The 23,138-nt window shown below is 40.3% G+C and overlaps 1 protein-coding gene across 1 annotated transcript in view; it reads left to right on the top strand.

Moving 5' to 3' along the window:
- Positions 1-23,138, top strand: part of ENTPD1 (ectonucleoside triphosphate diphosphohydrolase 1) — a 56,825-nt gene that overhangs the window by 17,793 nt on the left and 15,894 nt on the right. The window contains exons 2-4 of the mRNA XM_042459858.1: positions 17,058-17,182; positions 19,945-20,062; positions 21,169-21,319. Coding sequence (XP_042315792.1) covers positions 17,058-17,182; positions 19,945-20,062; positions 21,169-21,319 — 394 coding nt within the window. The remainder of the gene's footprint in view (positions 1-17,057; positions 17,183-19,944; positions 20,063-21,168; positions 21,320-23,138) is intronic.

Below are 23,138 nucleotides of genomic sequence, written 5' to 3'. Positions count from 1 at the left end.
AAAAAACCACAGTCCCTTGCCCAAGTGCACACTTCTGAGAAGTACAGTTGAACCCGAGGGCAAGTCCATTTCTGCCATCTGTCTAAGAATAATGCCAAAATGTCCTCCATTTTGATCATGCCTAAAAACATGCATTTATATTAACATTTTTTTAAAAAACCTCAATTTTTTGTGCGTCCTCCATTTTTATAAAAACGTGTCCTACATTTGAAAATGTTGCCCTACATTTGTCCTACATTTGTCCCGGTTTGGAGGTCCTCACTTATGGCAACCCTAAACAGGAGAAGAAGTCTGACCCCCTGCAACTACTGCAAAAGATCTGCCAGACAAATAAGATCTAAACCAGTCGAGAACAGAGTCTGAGAACTTGTTATTTAATTTCACGTGTGCATATTGTTAGTTTTTAATAAAAGGTTTGTGAAAATATGTTGAACTGCTCTCCTTTTTGGGGGTTGTAGGACCTTATCTCTATTCTGACCATGTTATTTCTGTGGCTGCTACCCAATGTTCTATTAAAGAAGTAATGCTCAGGAACACGTCTATTTTCCAAACTGATCTGTACCTGTATACTTCCAGAAGGTATAAAAGCTGGTTTAGAAAGGGGACTAGACAAATTAGTGGAAAGTAGAAAGGTCAGTGAAGTGTAATTTTAACAAAATATTTTGAACAAATGTCTGCCACCTCAGAAAGTGTTCATTTAAGACTCTCAGGGAGGTGTAAAACAACTGTAGAGAGGGGGTTTTCAGGATGGCATTCATGTGTAAGTGGAGTAGTTATAAGACTGGTGGAAACAGGGAGGGTATGCACAGTCTTGCAGCTTGCTGTGAAGTGGAGGGAAAATTAGGGTGTCTCAATTTGAACTGTTTTAGTTTCCAAGGCAATAAAAGGCAAAGCTGCAAGTAGAAGAATGACCGTCTTTGGAGAACAAGATGATATCTGCTGCACTGCCAATTCTGCCATTTCAAAACAAATCAGTGACACTGAGCACTGTACCTAACTAAGATAGGGTCATTCTATTTTCAAGGCATAGCTCAGGAATGTTATTTTTAATGCTTTGTAACTTTCAGAATATTTATTTTATTTTATTTGTATGCTGCTTTTCTTCTAGAGTGGAACCAGAGAGAGCCAATTAAAAAAAATCTTCACAATAAAAATTAAAACAATTAAAACCACCACATAAAACAATATGATATCATTTGAAAATAAGGAAAAGTTTTAAAAAGATAAATAAAACATCCCAATAAGAAGTCCCCCTGCTTATACATTACAATCTTGGTCTGAGAGGTGGGAGAACAGAATACCCCAGCCAATATGATCAATAGTTATGCAGGCTGGGAAATCCTGGCAGCTGTAGTTTAAAAAGTAACACTTCTACGCTCTGAAAGGGTATCTCCAAAACTGAGACTGGTGGTCAGAGTACTTCCACTCCTAGACCTATTATAAATTTACTAATCACAAAGCCTTTAAATCTAGTCTTATTAGAAATGAAAATACTGAGCTGGATGACCATTATTCTTGTGTTGAAAGAGTTTTCTGCTCTGGAAACTTGAGGAGGACATGAGTTCCCTGTGTTCCCTTTTTTCTCAGAATTTTGGAAGGCTTCCCACAGGAATCAGCCTGTAATCCTTGTAGAGGCTGCAATCTTACCTTATCAGTCCAGTGTAGTCAGTGCTGCAAAATGAATACTTTTTTAAAAGGCCCCTAAAAGGGAATTGTACAGTCTTGATCTCATTCCATTGTAGACCAGAGATTTATTGTGCAGCAGGTCTTCTGGAAATGTGTGATTCCTGCTCCTGTGAAATAGTTTTGTTTGAATGTCAGGCTTACTCAAAGAGTAAGCAACAACCCACATAAAATGTGATAATCTTTTTGTGGCTTAAGTGTAGAAATATTGACAGACAACAGAACAGCAAGAAAAAAATACTAATATAACTAGAGAGCAAGAGGCAGTTGTATAAACTGGCTGGTGTATGACTTTCTAAGGAAGCGGCATTGTTTAAAAAGAAATTAGTAGAACAAATGAAGTTATAGCCAGGAAAATTAAGAAATGTTATTTTCAGAATAATTGATTCAGAACAATCCTTTTGCTTCATTATTTGTAGTGATCAATGACTAATACATGAATGCATTTAAGGATCTATGACAGGGAAAGACAACAAGGGGGTCGGGGCCAGTTTTTGCCCTGTGACCTCCCCTGTCCAACCATCTGCACCAGCACATTGGTGGTGCATTGAATGTGATATCACATGACTTCTGGCTGCTATTGTCATCTGCTATTGCTATTGTCATCTGAAAGAGGCCTGCTGGAGGGCAATGTGGGAGGTGGGAGAATGAAGCCACAATGTGTACAGGTGGTTTTCTTACAGATAGCCTGGATTTTACCTCATTTCAAATGCTGACACAATAGTTACAAAATTCAGCAGAGCACAGTTTTAACAATGAATGATTGACTGGATTCTTCCTTTCCCTGTTATCCAATCTGAACTTGCACGTGATACTCATCACATGTAATTTCCTCCTTCCACATCCAGCTTTTCCCACCCAGGCTGCATTCATTCTCCAGTGAGGGTCTGACAGCTTCTTTGCTTTTTAAAAAAACGATTAATCTCCTCAAAAAACCAGCTTTCTCTAGCTATTGTAAAGTTATTGATGTCATAATAACAATATGATTAAAAAGAGCAAGTTCACAATAAATATAAAAGCCAGATAAAATGAAATGAAAGGGAAGAGGGACACCTTAACAAATTCCTGTCTTTCATTTTAATCTTTTTGATCATCCCGTCTTGTCACTTTGGTCAGTATCTCATTAAGATTTTTGGATCTCAGTTGCAGTTCATTTGATAACTGTGGAAGCAGGTGTCATGCTTTGGCTAAGAGCTGATCAGAGCTTGGGAAGTTAGTTTTTGAAGCTAGTTTGTTATGTAACTTATTACAATACACACTGTCCCAAGTACAGCAGTGTTGCAAATTTTATGCTGCCAGTAATGGGAAAAGGCACCTCTGAGATTTTCAGTTTGATCTGTTAAAACTTTCTGAACTGTGTACCTTGCCCTGGGAGAATGATAAGGACTGCCATTTGCTGCTCTATTTTAGACCTTCAAGATGCTTGCATGTTAATTGTCTCAATGCTAGAAGTATCTCTATCATTAATTATAAAGATTAAATATAGAGGTTTTAAAGATACTCTCACACTCTCTCAGCCTCAGAGGAAGACAATGGCAACCCCCCCTGTGAAGAAAACTTGCCAAGTTTAACTTGCCATTATAGGGTTGCCATAAATCAGAAACATCTTGAAGGCACATAGCAACAACAGTGAATTCTCATATAACCACGTTACAGTAGAGTCTCGATTATCTGACGTAAATGGTCGGTCTCATGGTCGGATAGCCGAAAATGTTGGATAATCCGGAGGGTCATAGGAAAAGCCTAGCAATCTCTATGAAAAGCCTTGCAATCACTATAAAAAGTGTGCTTGGGACCTGGTGGGGCTCGCCGCCGCGCTTGGAGACCTTTTCAGCTGGGGGTGTGGTAAGGGCTCCAAGCCATGCCCACGGACTGTCCGACGTCGGATAATCCAGAATGTCGGATTACTGAATGTCAGATAATCGAGACTCTACTGTAATCACAAAGCAAGGACTGTTATCACCAAATATGTTTTATTTCACCAAATGGTTGTTTTTTGAAAGCCAGCTTAGTGTAGTGGTTGGACTGGAACACCAGGAGACCAGGGTTCGAATCCCTGTTTGGCCATGGAAACCCATAAGGAGACCTTGGGGAAGTCATACTCTGTCAGCCTGAAAGAAGACAATGGCAAACAGCCCCTGAACAAATCTTACCAAGAAAACTTCATAATGGGTTCGCCTTAAGTGTCACTATAAGACAGAAATGGTATGGTTTGAAGGCACACAACAACAACAATAAATTTTGTTATGCTGCTTTTAATTGGCTTTATGTGTTTGCTCCCTTCTGGTGATTAGATGCTGCTCTTGTATAGATCTTCACACTTATATTACTTTTAAATTCCTCATCATCAGACTCCCCATATAAATAAAATACTGAGTTTAATAATAAATAGAACAAGTGGGGCATTCTTTTAGTATCTGCCTTTATGTTATACCTTCATCAGTAACCAATGGAACTGTCTAATGGATTTTGGATTATTTGTAAACCTGTTTTGTGTAAAGCTGTATGAATCTGTTTTTATATGACTGAGAGGAAAGTTTGCGGTGAATAGTTTTAAAATTATTGGCGCCTCAACAGTTGTGCTCAGTGAATATATAAAAAACCTAAATGCATTTACTTGTTGCAAAGCCTAAATGTGTTTACTGTCCCACTAAGTTTTATTGGCCTCACATCCAATAAGGTTCCTATAGGTTTTTAGTCCAAGACTGCTTTGTAGTTATCACACTGGGAATTAATCATTTCATTGATCTTTCTAGTTGACTGTATGCATGGGAAAAACTACATTTTTGAAATGAATTCTGAATTCTCCGGCTGGCATGATTTGGGAGTTGTAGTCCACAAAATATTTCTAAGCCTTACACCCTTGAGCCTTAACTGCTAGAAGTGCATTCTCTGGCCACTGGCTATATTGTGTCTTGTGGCTGTAGCTGCACTCTTGATTGGAAATATTGGAAGTTGTTTTGAATGGAATTAACAATCCAGGAAGGAGATCAAAACAGGAAATTGGAGGCAGATGTTTTGTTTTGTACAGAACCAACCAGGCCTTTGACAGATGCAGCTTGGCAGGACCCATTTGTGGGAATTCTGCGGGAAGCAAGTTTACTTGTTTTTTTTGCTGGAAAAGGTGTTGAGGACACTTAGCATCTAGCCTACATGCCCAACATTCAGAGGGATCCCATTCCTTAATTTTTAACAATTGTGCCCATCTCCTTGAGCTACTGTCTTATTTAAAAGGGTACACTTTTGAATTCTAACTTCCAGAATCCAAAATTGGCATGACCAATGGCTCTGGCTTCAGAGTTTTAGTAAAAACAAAATCAGTAGCTTCAGCCCATACTGATCTAGCACATAGGAGATTGACACTTGGGTGTTGAAAATATGCAGTCAAATATTGGAATCCAAGAAAGAAGCTTTAGGAGTATAAGGGGGGTCTCACACAAGTAGCAATAAAAAGAAATAAAACAAGTGTTCACTAAACAATCATCTTCTATACAGATTTACAGAGGATAAACACTTACTTTCCAGATGCAAGCATGTCTCTTGTTATACAGTGGTAGAAAACATATAGGAACAATCCCACTTGTAGAGTAAGAAGTGAGAAGCAGGATAGATTGACAGGAGAAAGTGTAATCTTCCAACCACATTTGAGTCTGATGGGTTTAGCAGGTCCAAGAATAGTGATCAAAGTGCTTAGAAAAGTTACTTTTGGGACTACCACTCCTGGTATTTCTAAGTTCTGTCCCAGGGCAGGGTTTTTTTTATCTTGCCAAAACTCTTTCTCATTAGTGTGAGGGTAAAGACTAGTGCTTGTAGCCCTCTCATGTTTTCCCACTGCTTCATCTGTCTTTCAGAAACCCACTAGGTGACCTTGGCCAAGTTACACTCTCTCAGCCTCAGAGGAAGGTAAAGCCAAACTCCCTCAGACCAATCTTGCCAAGAAAACCTTGTGATAGGGTTACCTTAGCATCACTATAAGTCAGGAATGACTTGAAGGCCCACAACAACACAACAGCAATAGTTCATATGCTATTTCTAACACCACTATTTAAAGAAATTTACACCACTGGGTGAGAATCCTAAAATTTATTTGGCTTAGATTTCCAGTATTGTATCTAAACTGCTGAGAATATTGAAGAAAAGGAAGAACTAGCCAATTTTTTTCTAGATAGTGTGCAATCTATTAAAAATATAAAATAACTTAGTATTATGGTAAAGCTGGAGTGTGTGGTGGCTTCCTAGCTCCAAGAGTTCCTGGATGAAACAGATTATCTAGAGCGATTTCAGTCTGGCTTCAAGTCTTAGCTACAGAACAGAGACAGCTTTGGTCACCTTGAAGAATAGCCTATGCAGGGAACTGGACAGAGGGAGTGGGTCCCCATTGGTTCTGCTGGACCTTTCCATGATTTTTGATTCCATCAACTATGGTATCCTTCTGAACCACCTCTCTGGAATGACACTTGGGGGCACTGTTGTTTAGCAGACCTAGTCCTTGGAGGAATAAACTCAGAAGGTGGTGTGGTGGGATTCCTGCTCTACCCCAGTGCAATTGGCCAGCAAGTTCCTCAAGGCTTGGTTTTGTCCTCTGTGCTACTCAACATCTACATGAAACTCCTGGGAGAAGTTATCTGGAGTTTTGGAGTTGGATGACACCAGTATGCTGATGACATCAAACTCTTTCCTTTCCAACCAAGTCCAAGGAAGCTGTCTCTGTACTAAAACCAATGTCTGCTGTTAGTAATGGATTGGATGAGGGCAAGCAAACTGAAATTTAATCCAAACAAAACAGAGGTGCTCCTGGTCAGTCATAAGACAGATCAGGGAATAGGGATTTCAGCCTGTATTAGATGGGTTTACACTCCTCCTGAAATCATAGGTTCACAGCTTGAGTATACTCCTGGATTCCTCTCTGAAGGCCAAAACACACTGCAGAAAGAATCCAGTTTGAGCCCGTGTTAACTGCCCTGGTTCAGTGGTGGAGAATTCTGGAAACTGTAGTTTTCTGAGACATTTAGCCTTCTCTATCAGAGAGCTCTGGTATTAGAATACAACACAATTCCCAGGATTCCCTAGCACTGCGCCAGCACAGTTATATCGGTCTCAAATTGGATTGTTTCTCCAATGTGTTTTGGACTTGAGTCTGGCTGCTCAGGTTTCAGTGGTGGTCAGGAGTGCATTTGCACAACTAAAACTTGAGTGCCAGCTCTCCCATTTCTTGAGATGACAGATCTGACTACAGTGACACATGCCTTGATTACATCCTGTTTGGATTACTGTAATGCACTCTATGTGGGCCTCCTTTTTGAAACTGTTCAGAAACTTCAGCAGGCCCAAAATGCTGCAGCTGGTTTGCTTAGTGGGGCAGGTTACAGGAGACACATAACCACCTGCTGAAAGAACTCCACTGGCTGCTGATCCATTTCCAAGCAGAATTCAAAATGCCGGCTTTGACTTTTAAAGCCCTAAAGCCAGTCTGTTTGAAAAAAACTGTATTTCCCTATCTGAGCTTGCCTGAGACAGAAAATCTATGGACAAAGGTTTGGTGAGGACACGAGGTGAGGACACCTTCTTGGTGGCTGTTCCCAAGTTGTTCCCTTCCTCAGGAGGCCCAGTTGACCCCCTTCCTGGTGTCTTTGCATTGGTAGGGAAAGACCTTTTTTATTTAAGGTGTCATTTGGTGACCACAGATAGTTTTTATGAGGTGAGGGTATAGTGTTTTTATTTTATTATGTTTTAAATATACTTTTAATGATGCTTTAACTTGTTTTTAATTTTGTGCTGAACGATTCCTTGGCGGGTTCTTTTTGCGGCGCGGTAATGACGCCACAAGGCACCAATGGTGCACTTGTGGCATCATTTCCGCACTGTGACATGGGGACGCTAAGCGTCCGCTACTTCAAAATGGCGGTGCCCATGTAGAAAGGGCACCACCATTTTGTACGTGCTCAGTTAGGGTTAGGGCGTCCGGAAAGGACGCCCATTCGTAACCCTAGTATGTGCCGAGCACGTACTATTGGCGCGTCTCGAACGCGCCAATGTTTGTATAATTATATTTTAACTTTTGTGTTAAGAATTTTTAAAAAAACAATGTACAGTCAGCACTCAGTATCCATGTGGGAATCCGTTCCAGACCCCCCTGCACCCACAGATACCAAAATCTGTGGATGCTCAAGTTCCATTGTCCCCACATTGGTGCGTGCACACAGTTGGGCTGGCATTAGGGACAGCAGGAATTAAATGGTGGCATGTGCATGTGGCTGCACCACCATTAAGGGCACCCCTGTTGTCCCTAGTGGCAGTGGGTGCATGCAGCTGCACCACCATTGGGAACAATGGAACTTCCACTGGGAATAACGAGAGTTTGCCATCTGTGGATGTTTGAATCTGCGGATGGCAAGACCACAGATACTGAGGGCCAACTCTACTGTGTTTTTAAAAGTGTTGTCTAAAGGCACCAGATGCCATCTGAGCTTGGAAGCTAAGCAGGGTCAGCTCTGGTTAGTACTTGGATGGGAAACCACCAATGAATACCAGGTGCTCTAGGCTATATTTCAGAGGAAAGAACTGGCAAAACCACCTCTGGGATTTCCTTGCCTAAGAAAGCCCTATGAAATTAATGGGGTCACTATATGTCAACAGATGACTTGAAGGCACACAGACGCACACACACATGCTACCTTGGGTCCCTTACTGAGAGAAAGGCAGGATATAAATTAAATAAATAAAAATAATGAAAATAATAGAGCATTTATTGAAGAAGTAGACTATAAAAGCAAGTTAAAATTTGCAGCAAAATACAATGAAAGCCAGACTCGTACAGTGGCTTGAGTGTTGGACTAGAATTATAGGAGAATAAGCTTTGAATCCTGATTCAGCCATGGAAACCCATTGGATGACTTGGGCAAGTTATATTCTCTCAGCCTAAGAGGAAGGCAATGGCAAACCACATTTGCCAAGAGAACTCTATTATAGGATCACCACAGGTTGTAACTGACTTGAAGGCATGTAACCGCAACACAAAAAAAATATTTCCAGCATATTTAAATCAAAATAAAACCAGCAGTAGGACAAGTCTGCCATGATGCAGAAATACTAAAACAGTTCTTAAAATATCCTGGAGAATAACATTTTCAATCTTACATTGAAAAGACTGTAATGTAGATGTTAGGTGAGCTTCTTTGGGGGGGAGGGGGGTGTTCTACAGATGAATTACAAAAGTCATTTCTGAAAAATGATGTCCCACAACACTTGTGGTGTTCTGGTCCCCCTTTCAAAGTGCACCTGCCGCTTGTGGACAACAAGTGAAGCTCTGTCTAGGAGCTCATTAACAAAGAAGGGAAATCTTCCCACTTCATTTGGCAACCTTTTCCCAAGATCTGCTTTTTTCCTCACCCGTTGCTGTGATGTGGACTTCCTTGCACAGTTGTATGAAGACTTTCATCTGCCCTACAATAGGCTCTTGTCCTTGTTGTCTGTGTGTTTTTCCTGTTCTTGTTTAAAAATACTTCGGGACTTCTTGTTCATGATCGTTGGGAATGGAAATACAAGCAATATGAATGACAAGACAGGATATTCATGAAGAGCAACACATGCTAATCCTAGCAAGCACCATTATGGAGGATGACTCCTAGGAGACCACATCTAGGCATTCAAATTAAAGGACACAGGAAAGAAGGCTGGCCAAGGTACTGCTAGTTTAATAAAGCCTTGGGGAACTGGTATTATAAAAGCCTGCTGGAATGGCAGGTTTTGGCTTGAGCTTTGCCCCTCCAGGCCGATGAGCCTGAGTACCCCTTGGTCTTTGTGAATGACATGATCAACTCTAATTTTATTTGTCTGTAATCTAAAATGTGACATGGAGGAAGGGAAGGAAATTGAGGCAGAAGTTAACAGGGAAGCAATGTACTGTATATTTGTTTCTGTTCCAGTCGTTTGGGCTTTCAGGCAGACAACTGCTCCCCATTCAAAGGCATTGTGTAGCAGTGCTGTCTTTTTTTACTTTAATGGATTTTATGTGGCAAGCAAAAGGCAGAGTTTGGGAAGAGACTTGTAAAAATAATTAGTTCCAGACTCAGTCCCATTAAAAAGAATGTAATTATCACCATAGTTACAATTTTAAAAAGTAAATCTTCAATTTCTCATTATTCAAATATATTCAAAATCGTAACTTTTAGATCTGAATCGAATTGTTAGTCTCAACTAGAATTTGTTATTGTTGTGTGCTGTCAAATAATTTCTGATTTATAGTGACCCTAAAGTGAACATAACAAGGGTTTTTCTTGGCAATATTTGTTCAGAGAGGGCTTGCCATTGCCTTCCCCTGAGTCTGAGGGCATGTGGCCTTGGGGATGGGACTGTGGTCTACTCTAGTTCAGACTAACAAACAGAATTCATGTGATTGTTACATGGGTATAATTGGTTTCCAGTCTGGTTTGGGGAGGTTTTGGTGCAATGGCAAGTTTTCTTGTTGGCTACAGTTCTCATCATCCTCAATCAGCATGGCCACTTGCTGCTGGCTGAGGTCGATGGTGGTTGTAGTCTATCATATCCACCACTGAATCCCCTTGGTTTATGCAAGCCACAGCAGTTGCTTTTATAAGTCACTGTGATATTGCCTGGGGATATAGACAAGATGTTTGGAGATATTCAGGCCATGACATGTCCCTTTTGTCCTTGCCTTTCCAGGCTGGCAGTAAATAGCTGGGAAAAGCTGGTTGCCTGTTTAGCATAATAACAAATGTCTCTTTGGGATATGCCTGCTGATTTATGGAAGCCATTAGCACAGCCTTTGTTAAAGAAGGGATCTCTGAATCATGGTAGATTTAGCAATTTTTAGTTTTTCTTGGATAAGGTGCTCAAGATTATGATGTCAAAACTCCATGTACTTTTAGATGCAGTTTCATTTGGATCCTCTTCAGTGTCATTTCAGGGCTTACTTTGTGAAACACTGCCTTGATCTCCTTGTTTAGCAATCTGGACCAGAGTAAGAATTGTGCATCCTTCCAGCTGTTGTTGAATTGCAACTCTTAGCAGTCTTGGCCATTGTAGTCAAAAGTGAGGAATGTTGGGAGTGTAGTTGAACAATATTTGGAGGGCCATATAATTTCTACTCCAGTCTAGTCAAAAGAAAGTGTGACTTTGCTGAATTTCTTGGACCTCTCAGTTTGAATCCTAGCTCAGCCATGTAACTACTTGAGCAAGTCTCAACCTCAGAGGATCACAATGGCAACCTCCCTCTGAAGAAACGTGCCAAGGAATCACATGATAGGTTCACCCTAGGGTCGCCTTGCTGTAAGTCAGAAACGGCTTGAAGGCAAACGACAACAACAATGCACTTTCCTCTTATAAAGTATTCATGCCAGAGATTGGGAGAATTACCTTTGAAGGTGACAGATCTCAGATTCTCACAGCCAACATGGCTACTGGTCATATAAGCTGGAGTATTTGAGGAGTTGTTGTTGATTAAAGAAATCTTTCCCATGCTGTGCTTTTCCAGCTGTAAGAAGCTTCCCCAGTCAGAGCCAGGAGCTGAAATTGCCATTGACAGGGCCCCTGTCATGAAAATGAGGCGCTCCTGGGCAGTGGAGAGGGTGCATTTGTGCCTTTCACCATTGCTTGTTGTGCCTTGGGGGATGCCATGCAGCTGGGAGCTGTTCTTTGCATTGATGAAGCGGGGACTGAGTTAGTGGGACTGTCTCCAGATGGAAGGAATGTTCTTGGTGCTGATGTGTTGAATGGGGGAATTGTCAGGCCGAGCTGGCTGGGTCACAGGGAATTCCTGTCTGTAACCTCCCTGACGACATTTTGCCAGAAATAAACCACTTGGCTTACGGCCAACCCAAATAGAAAAGCTGGGATTCCACAGTCAGCACAGAGTCCCTTTGTGCTCACTTCCGGGATGTGTGAACCCCTGTGAGAAAGGGGAATGTGAGGATTCAGCCCCTGGCAGCTCCTTCACCATGAGGACATTTGCAGTCTCAGGACACGAAACAGCTGACCTGTCTCTCACACAATCCTTTGAAGGAAGAAAATGAGCAAGCATCTCTTTCCAAGTCCAACCTCAGGCTCTTGTCATTCATGTTTTCCCTTTGCAAATGTTCTAAACCTCTGTGTTTCTCAAGGTGTTCTGTCAAGAGAAGATGATATTGCTTCTTTATTCCTCCGACTCTGGATCCTTTCAGAAATCACTTGACTCCAGAAGCCTAGGAGTGAAGAGCATATAAACTAAATGTGCCCTGAGCAAACTTGCACATTTTCTACCAAGGTTTAGTCTTAATAATACAAGCAGAAGAATGAAAGCAAATAATAATTCTGGAGATTCTGGGATTTTGATCCAACAATGTAACATTTCCAAGCTCTGCAAATCAGCACTGTAGTGAGAGAGCCCATTTGAGAGCACGTCACATCCCAAAGCATACAGATATGATGAAATGGGTTCAAAATAAAGAAAATGAGTTGAAATGTCACACAATCTTAACAAGGATTGTGGTTTTTCTGTGATGTATTCATTCTTATTCAGGTAGCTCTCTACACATTTGGGCTGTCTCCCTGTTAGTGGCATACACACATATAGTAGATCTTGGATGCTGGTAAATGGCTCAGTGTAGCATAGTTTTGCATATGGAAATATTATGCTATTTAGAACCATCTAATAATAATAATAATAATAAAATTTTATTTGTACTGTATACCGCCCTTCTGAAAATCTAGTCTTGGAGTGGAAACTCAAGCTCTATTTTTAATGTTAACGGTCATGAAGGTATAGGTTGATAAATAACTTTCAAAAGTCATGAGTGATCTCCCTCATAATGGTTATGCTTAAGTCTTAAAATCCATTAAAACGGTATCAGAAGAGTAATATTATTCTAGAGACAATTCATTTGGCTGAGCTGGTTAGGGATTCCTAGATCTTTTAGTTCAAGAAAGTATGTATCTCCAAGTAGGGCTCCTTTTTCATATTTTAAGAAGACAAAAAATTATTGGTCTAAGATTTATATCTTAATCCAGGGTCAGTATGGAGGTTTGGGCATTGCACTACGACACTGAAGACCATCCCTGCTTGAGTTTAAAAACTCACTGAGTGACCTTGGGCAAATCACACTCTTCACAACCTCAGAGGATGGCAATGGCAAACCCTCTCTGAAGAAATTTGCCAAGAAAACTCTATGACATTATTATCGCCTTAAGTCAAAAATGACTTAAAGACACACAACACCAATTTTATATATGTATATGTATATATATATAAATCTAGATTATGTAAAGAACTGGATAGTAAATATGGATCATTTCTTTGATATATGACAACAGCAGCAAGAATATTGTTTGCTCAAACTTAGAAATGGACTGATACACCAATGATGGAAGAATGGATTGTTAAGGTTGCTGAGTTAGTCTAAATGACCAAGTTAATGTGAGTTCTAAAGGATAAGACAATTGAAGACTTTTTAAAAGATATGGAAATTGTTGATTGGCTTTTTGAACAATAAATTTAACTTTGTAATAATCAATGGCTAGAGTCATAAGTAATTTTATTAGGATTATGTAGTTGGATCTGTAATGATAAAATATTTTTCTCTTTATATTTCTTTTCATTACAGTCAGAATGGGGGGGGGGCAGAGCCCAACTGTGTATTAGTTGTATGTATTTTTCCCTTTATCTCTTTTTCTTTCTTTCTTTCTTTCTTTCTTTCTTCGTCTTCTCCCCTCTGGTTTCTTTATCTTTGATTGTATATTATGTTGATTGCAAATTAGATTGTTCATGTTAAAAATTAATCTAAAAATAGAAAAGAAGGAAAAGAAAGTAACTCCAGGCTCTGAACATAGCTAATTATAAGAAAAAAAATAATTCTGAAGCTGCACACACCATCACAAGATGACACCAAGATGGAAGTGGATTAGATTCCCCCCCCCCAGGAAACCCATCATGTGATTTGAGCCAGCTGGACACAGCCAGAGAGGGACTCTTGATGTGAAGCTACAGCGCTACTCCCCATCCTCTCAGGCTTCATGACCATTTGCCTCCCACTTTGTTGCACAGTCATAGAGGAGGTGGCACTCTGCCATCCCAGGATTTCCCCTCGCTCAAGAGTTCTGATTTAATTCAGTTGTCCAGCTTCCCAGTCTTTTTAGGCACAGTGACGAAGTTGATTGCCATTATTGACCACTAATGTTCTATTGGCAGAACAAAAATATATTCCAACCCTCTTCTTAGTTTATTATTATCATTATTATTATTATTATTAGGAGATGGGAGAAGGAGAGGATAGCTAGGAAGGCGTTGCCCACTCCTTTTAGGCTCTTTAGGATTGGTTGCCTTATTTGCTACAGAGCACGGAAAAGTTCCTTTTTTTAGATGGCATGTCCTAGAATCCTCCAGCCATCATCAGAGTTGTAATTCAAACAAATTACTTTTCCAAGCTCTGATTTGCTGCTACAAATTCCTTCAGCCAGTAGCTTTACACTTTGCACACTTTGCACAAACCATGTTTGTTTATGTGCCTTCAAGTTGCCTTTTGATTTATGGTGACTCCATGAATTTCAAAGTGTTTTCTTAGCCAAGGAATATTTAGAAGTGGTTTTGCCAGTTCCTTCCTCTGAAATATAGCCCGTGGCATCTAGTATTTGTTGGCAGTCTCCCATCCAAGTGTTAATCAGGGCTGACCCTTCTTAGCTCCCAATCTCCTGGTTCCTTTAGGGTATTTTGGCCCATTTGATTGGATCATGCCTGTATTCTTTTTCTTAACTAACCCAGTTTCACTTATTTAATAGGTCTGTTCTAGTTGACACTAGTAATTGGATTTAGGTCTGCATATTACTGGACAATTACTCATTGTAAGAGTGAAATCTAAGTTTTCACAGAGTCTACAAAAAAAAAACCCTCAAAATTTAAAAAGCCAGTTATGCAAATACTCTTATGTTTGTTTTATTATCTAAGCTTGACAAAAATATTACCACTCACTTTTTGGTTGTATGTTTTAAAAAATTGCTCTCAAAATATCCATCATAAAAAGCCAAGTTTCCACTATAATTTTCTAGTAAATTATATGCCTTGAATTTTTCATTGCCTTTCATTATTTTCCATATTTTAATTTTCATTCATTGTGTTTGTGCTTTCCAGCATCTAACACAGGCAAACCCAATGAAGTCTTAATAAGCTCACAACGAGCACATGGTATTTATTTGATGCACTGGGCAGATTTTTTTAAAAAAAGTTTATTAAATATCTTTGAATCATGGCAATGCAATATTCTGCAGTGCCTCTACTGTGCTGATCATTTTTCAAACCCCTTAGCAACCCACATGCATAGAAAATTTCACTTCATAAAATGACAGTATCAACACTGATATGCAAAGGAATCTCATAGCACCTTTGAGATTAACCCCATGAAAGATGTTGTAGTATAAGCTTTTATAGACTTGGTCTGCTACCTCAGATGCACAGAGTGAACTGGTATCCAGAAAGAACTTTTATAATCAGACTGTATCAACACTGATCATTAACACCAGGAATGGGGAAAATTGCACTCTAGAAACTCCAGTCTATGGTGCTGAAAGGCTCCAGGAGACCCCCACCAAAACCTCCAGATCCTCCAATATTTTAGAAAATGAGTCTCTGTGTGGTATTACTGGCAATTTCTGGTGTTTCCCAGGTATGCTTTTAGGCTTTGGAGAGCCTTTATTTTGATGTGGTTGAAACTCTTTTCGTTTGCTATTATCAGACAATGGTACAGGGAAGGTATGGCCTGCCATATATTGTTGGACAGCAACTCCCATAAACCCCAGCCAGTGTGGCTACAAGGGAGGGGTGGTGGTAGTGAAAGAGGATGACACTACAATGCTTGATTTTTAAAAAACTCAGAGAAATTTGGCATGAAACCCATCTGAAAGACAAGCCATATGACCTGTAGGTCCTTCCTTCCACTCCAAGTATGCAAGACCTAAGATTACTTTATAACTATTCAGGGTGACAGAAAGAGGCACTTAGATTATATCCAAAGGAACTCTCTTATTCTTTTATTGCTTAACACTAGCTGATGCTGAACTAAAGAACAACAGCCTATACATCAGAGATGCTGGCATGGGAGAGAAGCAAGGAAGTAGATCTTTATATTTTTAGAACAGAGCTCAAAGGATGCTGCTAATATGTGTTCGGTATATTTAGTGACATCTACATTGTGAAAATAATAAAAGCAACAACATAACTAAAGTTAAGCTACTATGAATTTCTTTAACAACAACAACAAAAACAGGACTTGACAGCACTGTTTTGCTGAACCCTTTTCTACCCCAGCAGTCCTTCTGGCAGATCTGTGCAATCCATCTCCAAATGCTGGCAACAGTATAATCAGGCTGAAGCCAGTGGGAGGCCAGATTTGTTTTATTGTGGAACTTTAGCACTCCAGCTGTATTAGTCCAGGAATAGCCCCTCCAGATAGACAGACCCAAAATAAAAGCAGAGAGAGAGAGAGAGAGAGAGAGAGAGAGAGAGAGTGTTTGTTGGGCATTTGGGCTGAGATCTAACATCTGGATAAAGGCAGAATGGTGAATAGAAATTCATCTCTTATAGCTTATAGCAGGATTAGGCTCCAGTCTCATAGAATCACAGGATCTTAAGAGTTGGAAGGTACCACTAGTGCAACGTCCTGCTGTGCAGGAATACACTTTTTAAAAATGCCCATTCAACCTCTGGTTAAAGACCTCCACTATCCTCCAAGGCTGCCCAACCTTGTTCCAACTACATCAAGTCTCTTCCATCATTAAACAGCAATTACAATTTAAAAAAAAGTTCTTCCTAATGTTTAGCTGAGAGTGAGATTGCTTTACTGCAGCCTCTCATTTCTTTTCTGTAGAATAGCCCCATGAGATCATACGCTAGAAAATCAAGTCTTGGCAGGCAAAGTTTTGGAATAGCTGGGGAAAGTGTAAGTAGCTTATCACTTGGGCAAATAAACCGACTTACCTCTTCTGGCTTCAGTTCTGGATCCAGGATGCCCCCGGATGTTATCATAGCTAATTCGCCACCAATCTGGGTGGAATGCTGCCACCCAGATGCATTCCAGGTTGAAGCTTTGCTTAGCTGGCCAATTTTTTAAGTCGGAAGCTCCCCGACTTTGAAAAAGTGATGGCTGAACAAGGCTTTGACCCAGGGTTCATCCAGGTGGCAGCATCCCACCTAGATTGGTGGCGATTTAGCTTTGATAACATCTGGGGACATCCCAGATCCAGAATTGAAACCAGAAGAGGTAAGCCGGCTTATTTGCTCAAGCAATAAGCTCCTAAGTGTTTATGTGTGCACTCACATGCTTAGTATTTTTTCATTTGCTATGCTAGTTGTTTTTTGTTTTAATACCATCTTGCCTCTGTTGTAATTGCAGGTAGCAAGCTGTGGAAGTGTTTCCGTCCCAAATATATCATCACTGGATTTCTCTTAGCGGGAGCTGTGATTGCCTTAATTGCTGTGGCTGTTACACAGAACCATCATTCGTCAAGGAACAGTAAAGTAGGTTGTAGAGGGATCTCCTGCTCAGAGCTTGGAAAACTTACATTTTTGTATGGGAGTGTGCTGCAGTCCAGGACTATAACTATTCCAGGTTCTACCCTTACTGAAGTATTGAGGAAAAGCTGAGAGTAGTGATTATCAAAGGGTGTGCTGGACTGCACAAGCATGTGATGTAGGGGACTCAAGTGTGCTTTGGAAAACTGAGAAGTTTGGACCCCTTTGCTGCTCTGTGCCTGCTGGAATTGGGGAGCTGTGTTCAGCACTTATCCCCCCCTCCCCCTTTGCCTGCAATTTTCAGGCACCAGAGAAGCCTAGAAGGATCATCATTGCCCTCAGAACAAAGGAAGCTGCTATTCCTGAGTCATCATTGAGTGGGCAAAAGAGGGTGGGTGGGTCATATTAAATTAATATTAAATATTAAAGGCAATATTAAATGAACCAACTCCACAGTAGCAAGAGTGGGACCAGTCCATTCCTCTTACTGTTTAAATATACGTACTTTTTTTTTTAAACTCTAAGAATGAGATGTGTTCTTTTTTAAAGTAGAAAATGTTAGAGCAATAGCAAGAGTTCTCCAAGTTTTCAGAGTCTGGTAAACACTGGCTGAAGCTCTTGAGTCACAGGCAGAGCTTGGAAAAATTACATCTTTGGACAACTTCCAGAATTCTACAACCAACTGAGAGACTGGAAGTTATAATCTAAAAGGGACTTTTCCTAGCTAGGATATCATTGCTGTTCCCCCACCACATTTCCTTTTTTCCTTTTTCCTTTGTGTACTTCTAATATCAACACAAAAAGATAATCATCAATATATGGACATGTGACAAAAAAGATGGTGGCCAAGCTCCTTCATTGGCAGTGCAGGTGTGGTATCATAGCTATGCTCCTGATCCAACCACTGAAAATCCACCCTGAAAGCCAGCCATTCCATGCAATAGAGTTGTATGGTGCTGACAAGTGGGGCACGACTGGATAACTTAACCAACCATTTGCTGTCAGTGAGCAGTATCAGGTGGAAGGGGGTTAGTCACATAATCCTGAAGGGCCTTGCCAGTGCCACAAAACTCCATTGCTTGGGATGGCTGCCTGGCTTTTGGAGTGGGTTTCAGAGGAATTTGCAGTTGTGGCAATGGTGCCATGATGGCAAATGAGACAACAAAGTAGTAGTCCCAAAAAGGATAGCAGCCCAGATTAAGTAGAAACCCTTGCAAGAACAGCATCAGTTTTCTAATACAGTATAATATTTTCATAATATAAGTATAATATAACTTTCCCCCCATTCACTGCTAGTGAATAATCCAGAATCATAATTTTCCAAAATGTAACATCTTAAAGAACCTGTAACAAGTCCTTCCCATATTTATATTGAAACTCCAGTAGTCTATATCAACTACAGTAGTTCCAAATCCCCCGCGAAAACAAAAAACCACCAATATTCAAGCCCCACTGGCTTGATTGATGGTGTGTGCTGGTATGCCCCACATTGTCCCACTCCATTTGCCACCCACGAATGGGTGAGGGATGCGGATTCAAAGTCCACAGAATGGAGGGGCGACTGTACATTGTTTACAATAGCAACAAATAACTACCATGTCTTAATTAAAATGTCTGCCCCAATTTCCCCAATTTTACACTTATGTGTTAATTTTTCATTTAATGCCATATCCCACAGTCTCCTCCACCATATAAGAAGATCCACATCCTCAGCATGTTTTTATCCCTTGGGTATAATCATTCTTGTCATTGATAATAAAATGTAAGACATTTATGATGCCAGTGTTCATTATTAATTGTACAGAGGAAGGAGAACAATAGGCAGCCCTACCATACTTCCTCACTACACTCCTATGCTCTAGTTGAATTAACTTTTCTAGCAAATGTCTCCTCAAGAGAATTTTCCCCCAATACCATGCCAAGACAAATGTTCTTTTCTTGGGTACAATGTATCAACCAGTTAATGCTGGTCATTCTTTCACTGCCTTCAACAGAGGAGAATGTTCAAAAAGGCTAAATTCAAAAGATCCCACATCCAAGCAATTTCTCTAATAAATCTTAAAAGGGAATATATTGCATTTGTAGACAGTTAAATGATCCTTTCCTTTGTCTACATGACAGGAAGGTCTTTTTAAAAAGCCAAGATCTTGTTCTAGTTCAGAGCTCTCTGTATCATATGTGCATGCTTCTTGGTTTGCAGTCAAAAACTGGGCAGGAAATCCAGGAATCTAAAAGGACTCAGTTTTGGTTGGGAGCCATAGTTGCTAGTCTGGGATGTCTCCATTCTTAACGGTTTAGTACTTATATAAAAGGTTTGTTATTATTGTTGTGTGCCATAAAGTCATTTCTGACTTATGGTAACTCTAAGGCAATCCGATCATGGGATTTTCTTTGCAAGATTTGTTCAGAGGGGGTTTACCTTTGCCATCCTCTGAAGCAGAAAAAGTGTGACTTGCCCAAGGTCACTCACTGGTTTTCCATGACTGAATGGGGATTTGAACACTAGTCTCCAGAGTCATAGTCCAACACTCAAATCACTACATTACACTGGCTTTAACATATTCCAAGATACAACACTGGTTGCATGAAGTCAGAACAAAATAGGTGGGGCTGCCTTTAAAAGGGGAAACACCCAGCCAAACTGGATTATGCTGAAGCTAAGTGAAACAAATGGTGAATTACATCTTAAACAAAAGTACATCTCTCATCTCATTCACTTAATAATGCTGAGATTTTAGAGCGAAACTGTGAATTTGTTTCTTCTGCAGTATGGGATTGTTCTGGATGCTGGGTCTTCTCACACAAACATGTATGTATACAAATGGCCAGCAGAGAAAGAGAATGACACTGGAGTGGTTCAGCAGGTAGCTGTGTGTGAAGTAGAAGGTAAGAAAATGGGCTTGGCTAGGGCTCATTCTATCATGAGAGAGATGATGTGATGGTATAACGGGAGAAAACACAAATGCCATTCCCTTCCTGCACTGAAAGCCATGGCCTCATCTCTTAATAATGATTCCCTCAACACTTCATTGGTGTTGTAAAAAATAATATAACAAAGAAAATGAATAAAAGTGAGTTCAAATAATTGTTCTTCAGCGCAGTACAGACCACCTAAAAACGGCACCATGCCAGTGCCTGTTTTTTCTCCGCAGGGAAGCCACAGCCGCCAAACCACGCGGCTTCCCTGCGGAGTAAAAAGAACCAGTGAAAAATGGGTCCTTTTTATACCACAGCTGCGGCATAACAAGTGCGTCACTGGCACACTCGTTACAGAAGCGTGCAGATGCCGCACCGTGCTTGCATAACAATGGCGGTGGCCGTGTGTACAGGGCACTGCCATTTTGACAGCCTCATCACGTGCTAGGGTTGAGGGGCATCTGGAAGTGCCACCCCGAGGCAACCCTAGCATGTGATGATGGCGTCTTAAAGGGTCATCTGTACTTGGCCCTACATTACATTATTTTCTAAGGTAGCTTTTAGTAGTTTGATTTTCCTGCTAGATTTGTTATACTACTTTTGCCATTGTTCTAGCTATATTTTCTTACTGAATGTAAGCTGTAGCATTCTGTTTGGTTCTATATATATTCCTAGTCATTTGTTATCAGTATTCATTGTGAACATTATCTTCATTTATTTTTATTATGTTTTTTAATATTCTTTGTCTATGATTTTGTGATGGTGTATCGCAAGGCTATCCACCAACGGCACTACTTTTCTGTGGTGGTGGGATTGTGTGCTCTTGTGAGGCAAGAGACAAGGCTGATGGCAGCAGTTTTGCTGGTAGGGTATCCCATGTCAAACAAGCTTTTGCTAAAGAGCCAGACTAAATATGCCAAAAAGCTACTGGCCAGCAGCAGTAGTGGAGAATGACATTGGTGAAGGATCCTTCAGATACAACAACAGTGGCACCATAGCTAACACTTGTTAGAACTGAACAGAGGGAAGCATGGTAAACCTGAAACTGGTCAACACAGTCCTGTATTTCTCCCCAGGTCCAGGAATTTCAGCATATGCCAGTGAAGTGGGAAAAGCTGGTCCTTCCCTAAAGCACTGCATGGATGAGGCAAAGGAGATAGTGCCACAGACAAAGCATAATGAGACACCTGTTTACCTGGGGGCAACAGCTGGCATGCGGTTGCTGAGGTACCAAATAAGGGCAGTTTCAAAGGATGGTTTTGGGTTGGTAGTGGTGAGAGTTTTGTGTCTGTGTCCAGTCTAGAGATGGAAAGAATATTCAAATATATTCCCCAAAATGGTTGAAAAACGTGTTTCATGAGTGTTGGGGAACCCCGATGAAGAGATTGCTGACTTGACAAGAATCTTTGCCGTTCAGAATTTATTTAGTGCAAAAATTAACACTTTTTTGCAAAGGAAACAGCATCATCTGTACAGGAAACAGAAAAATTATTTTGCTGTGCAGATAATGATGCTTCCTGTTTGGGGAAAAATGTAAATTTCAAATTGTGAATAGTAACTGAAAACAGTTTTTGAAGATTTTCTTACAATGGGTAAAAATTGTTTAAATTACTCAATGTTTTCTTTGAAATTAATGAAGAATTACATCCCTAGAGTATAGTATTTTCTCCTCCTAACCCTGAGAGCATCAAAGATATATACTGTAACATATTGGATATGACCTGCCTTCACAAATGTGCCCTCGGTACATTCAGTTGATTATTATTATTGTTGTTGTTGTTATTATTATTATTATTATTTGCAAATGAGTTTCAGTATTCAATTAGGTCTCTAGATGGGAGTCCAGGAAAAAACAGCCATATTTGACTGGCACTGTGATGTAGTGTTACTATCACCATATATTCTTCCAAGTTATTGGCTCTGAGCATTAGGAAAAAATGATGGAAAGGAGGTCGAGTGGAATCATCAAACAGAGCTCTGGATAACTGGTAGCAGACTGGTGAGGATTCCTGATTCCCAGTTGTCTAACAATAACAAAACTGGTTGTTGATACTAAACTGAGTTGCTGAAAAAGAAAGCTGGGGTGTGACAGAAACATGTTTTGTAAAGTTGGTTCTGATATTTGCATAAATTCTTGGGGTGAACATGTTCTCAGAGACCACTTGTTTCTTCATTCTTCATGTAAGCCTAGGCCTTTATTTTGCACCTGTTTTTGGTTGCTGGACCTCAGGATTCTGGTAAATTCCAAAGAGGATCTACTCTACCATCCTTCCAGTACAATTCCCATTGCTTACAAAACCAGATGCGGTAGCAGAAGCAGCAGCTCTTCATTTCCCTCACATGCTGTTCATGCTGCCCTGCTTGAAGGTGTTTCCATATACCAGGTGTGAGGAGCTTTTGGTCATTCAAAAGTTTTGGACCAGCTTACAGAAACCTCAGCTTAGCATGACTAATGGAAAAGGGCTATGGGAATGGTCAACATTCATGGAGGCATCTATTGTGTAGGCAATCTCCTTTCTTTCACTGCCAGTTAGTATACTGCTGGGGGCGAAATCTTTGCCCAAGATTTTTTACAAATATCACAAGCCACTAGTCAGAAGACTGTATGTATGATGGCATAAAGGTTGTATCTGTTGTCGCATTTTGCTCATCTAATTTTGAAATATACATGCACAGAGCTGAAGGAACATGTCCTTCCCTGTGACATGCAGAAGAGCCCGAGACAAAAGCGTGGTCTTCACCTTAAAACCTTTCACAGATCTTTTTCATAGGTCTGTGAGGTCATTTGCCTGATAGATCTATCCAGTCTGAGGCTGCATCTACACTGCATAATTAATGCAGCTTGATACTGCTTTAACTGTCATGGCTCAAAGTTACTGAATTTTGGGATTTGTAGTTTTGTGAAATATTTAGCTTTCTCTGTCAGGCAGCTCTGGTACCACAACAACCTACAAATCCCAAGATTCCATAGGATGCAGCCATGATAAAGTTGTAAATAATAATAATAATAATAATAATAATAATAATAATAATAATAATAATAATA

The sequence above is a fragment of the Sceloporus undulatus genome, chromosome 3, assembly GCF_019175285.1.
Source record: "Sceloporus undulatus isolate JIND9_A2432 ecotype Alabama chromosome 3, SceUnd_v1.1, whole genome shotgun sequence".
NCBI classification, from domain to species: Eukaryota; Metazoa; Chordata; class Lepidosauria; order Squamata; family Phrynosomatidae; genus Sceloporus; species Sceloporus undulatus.
Note: the sequence above shows the minus strand (reverse complement) of the source record. Positions and strands in the feature narration are given on the sequence as shown.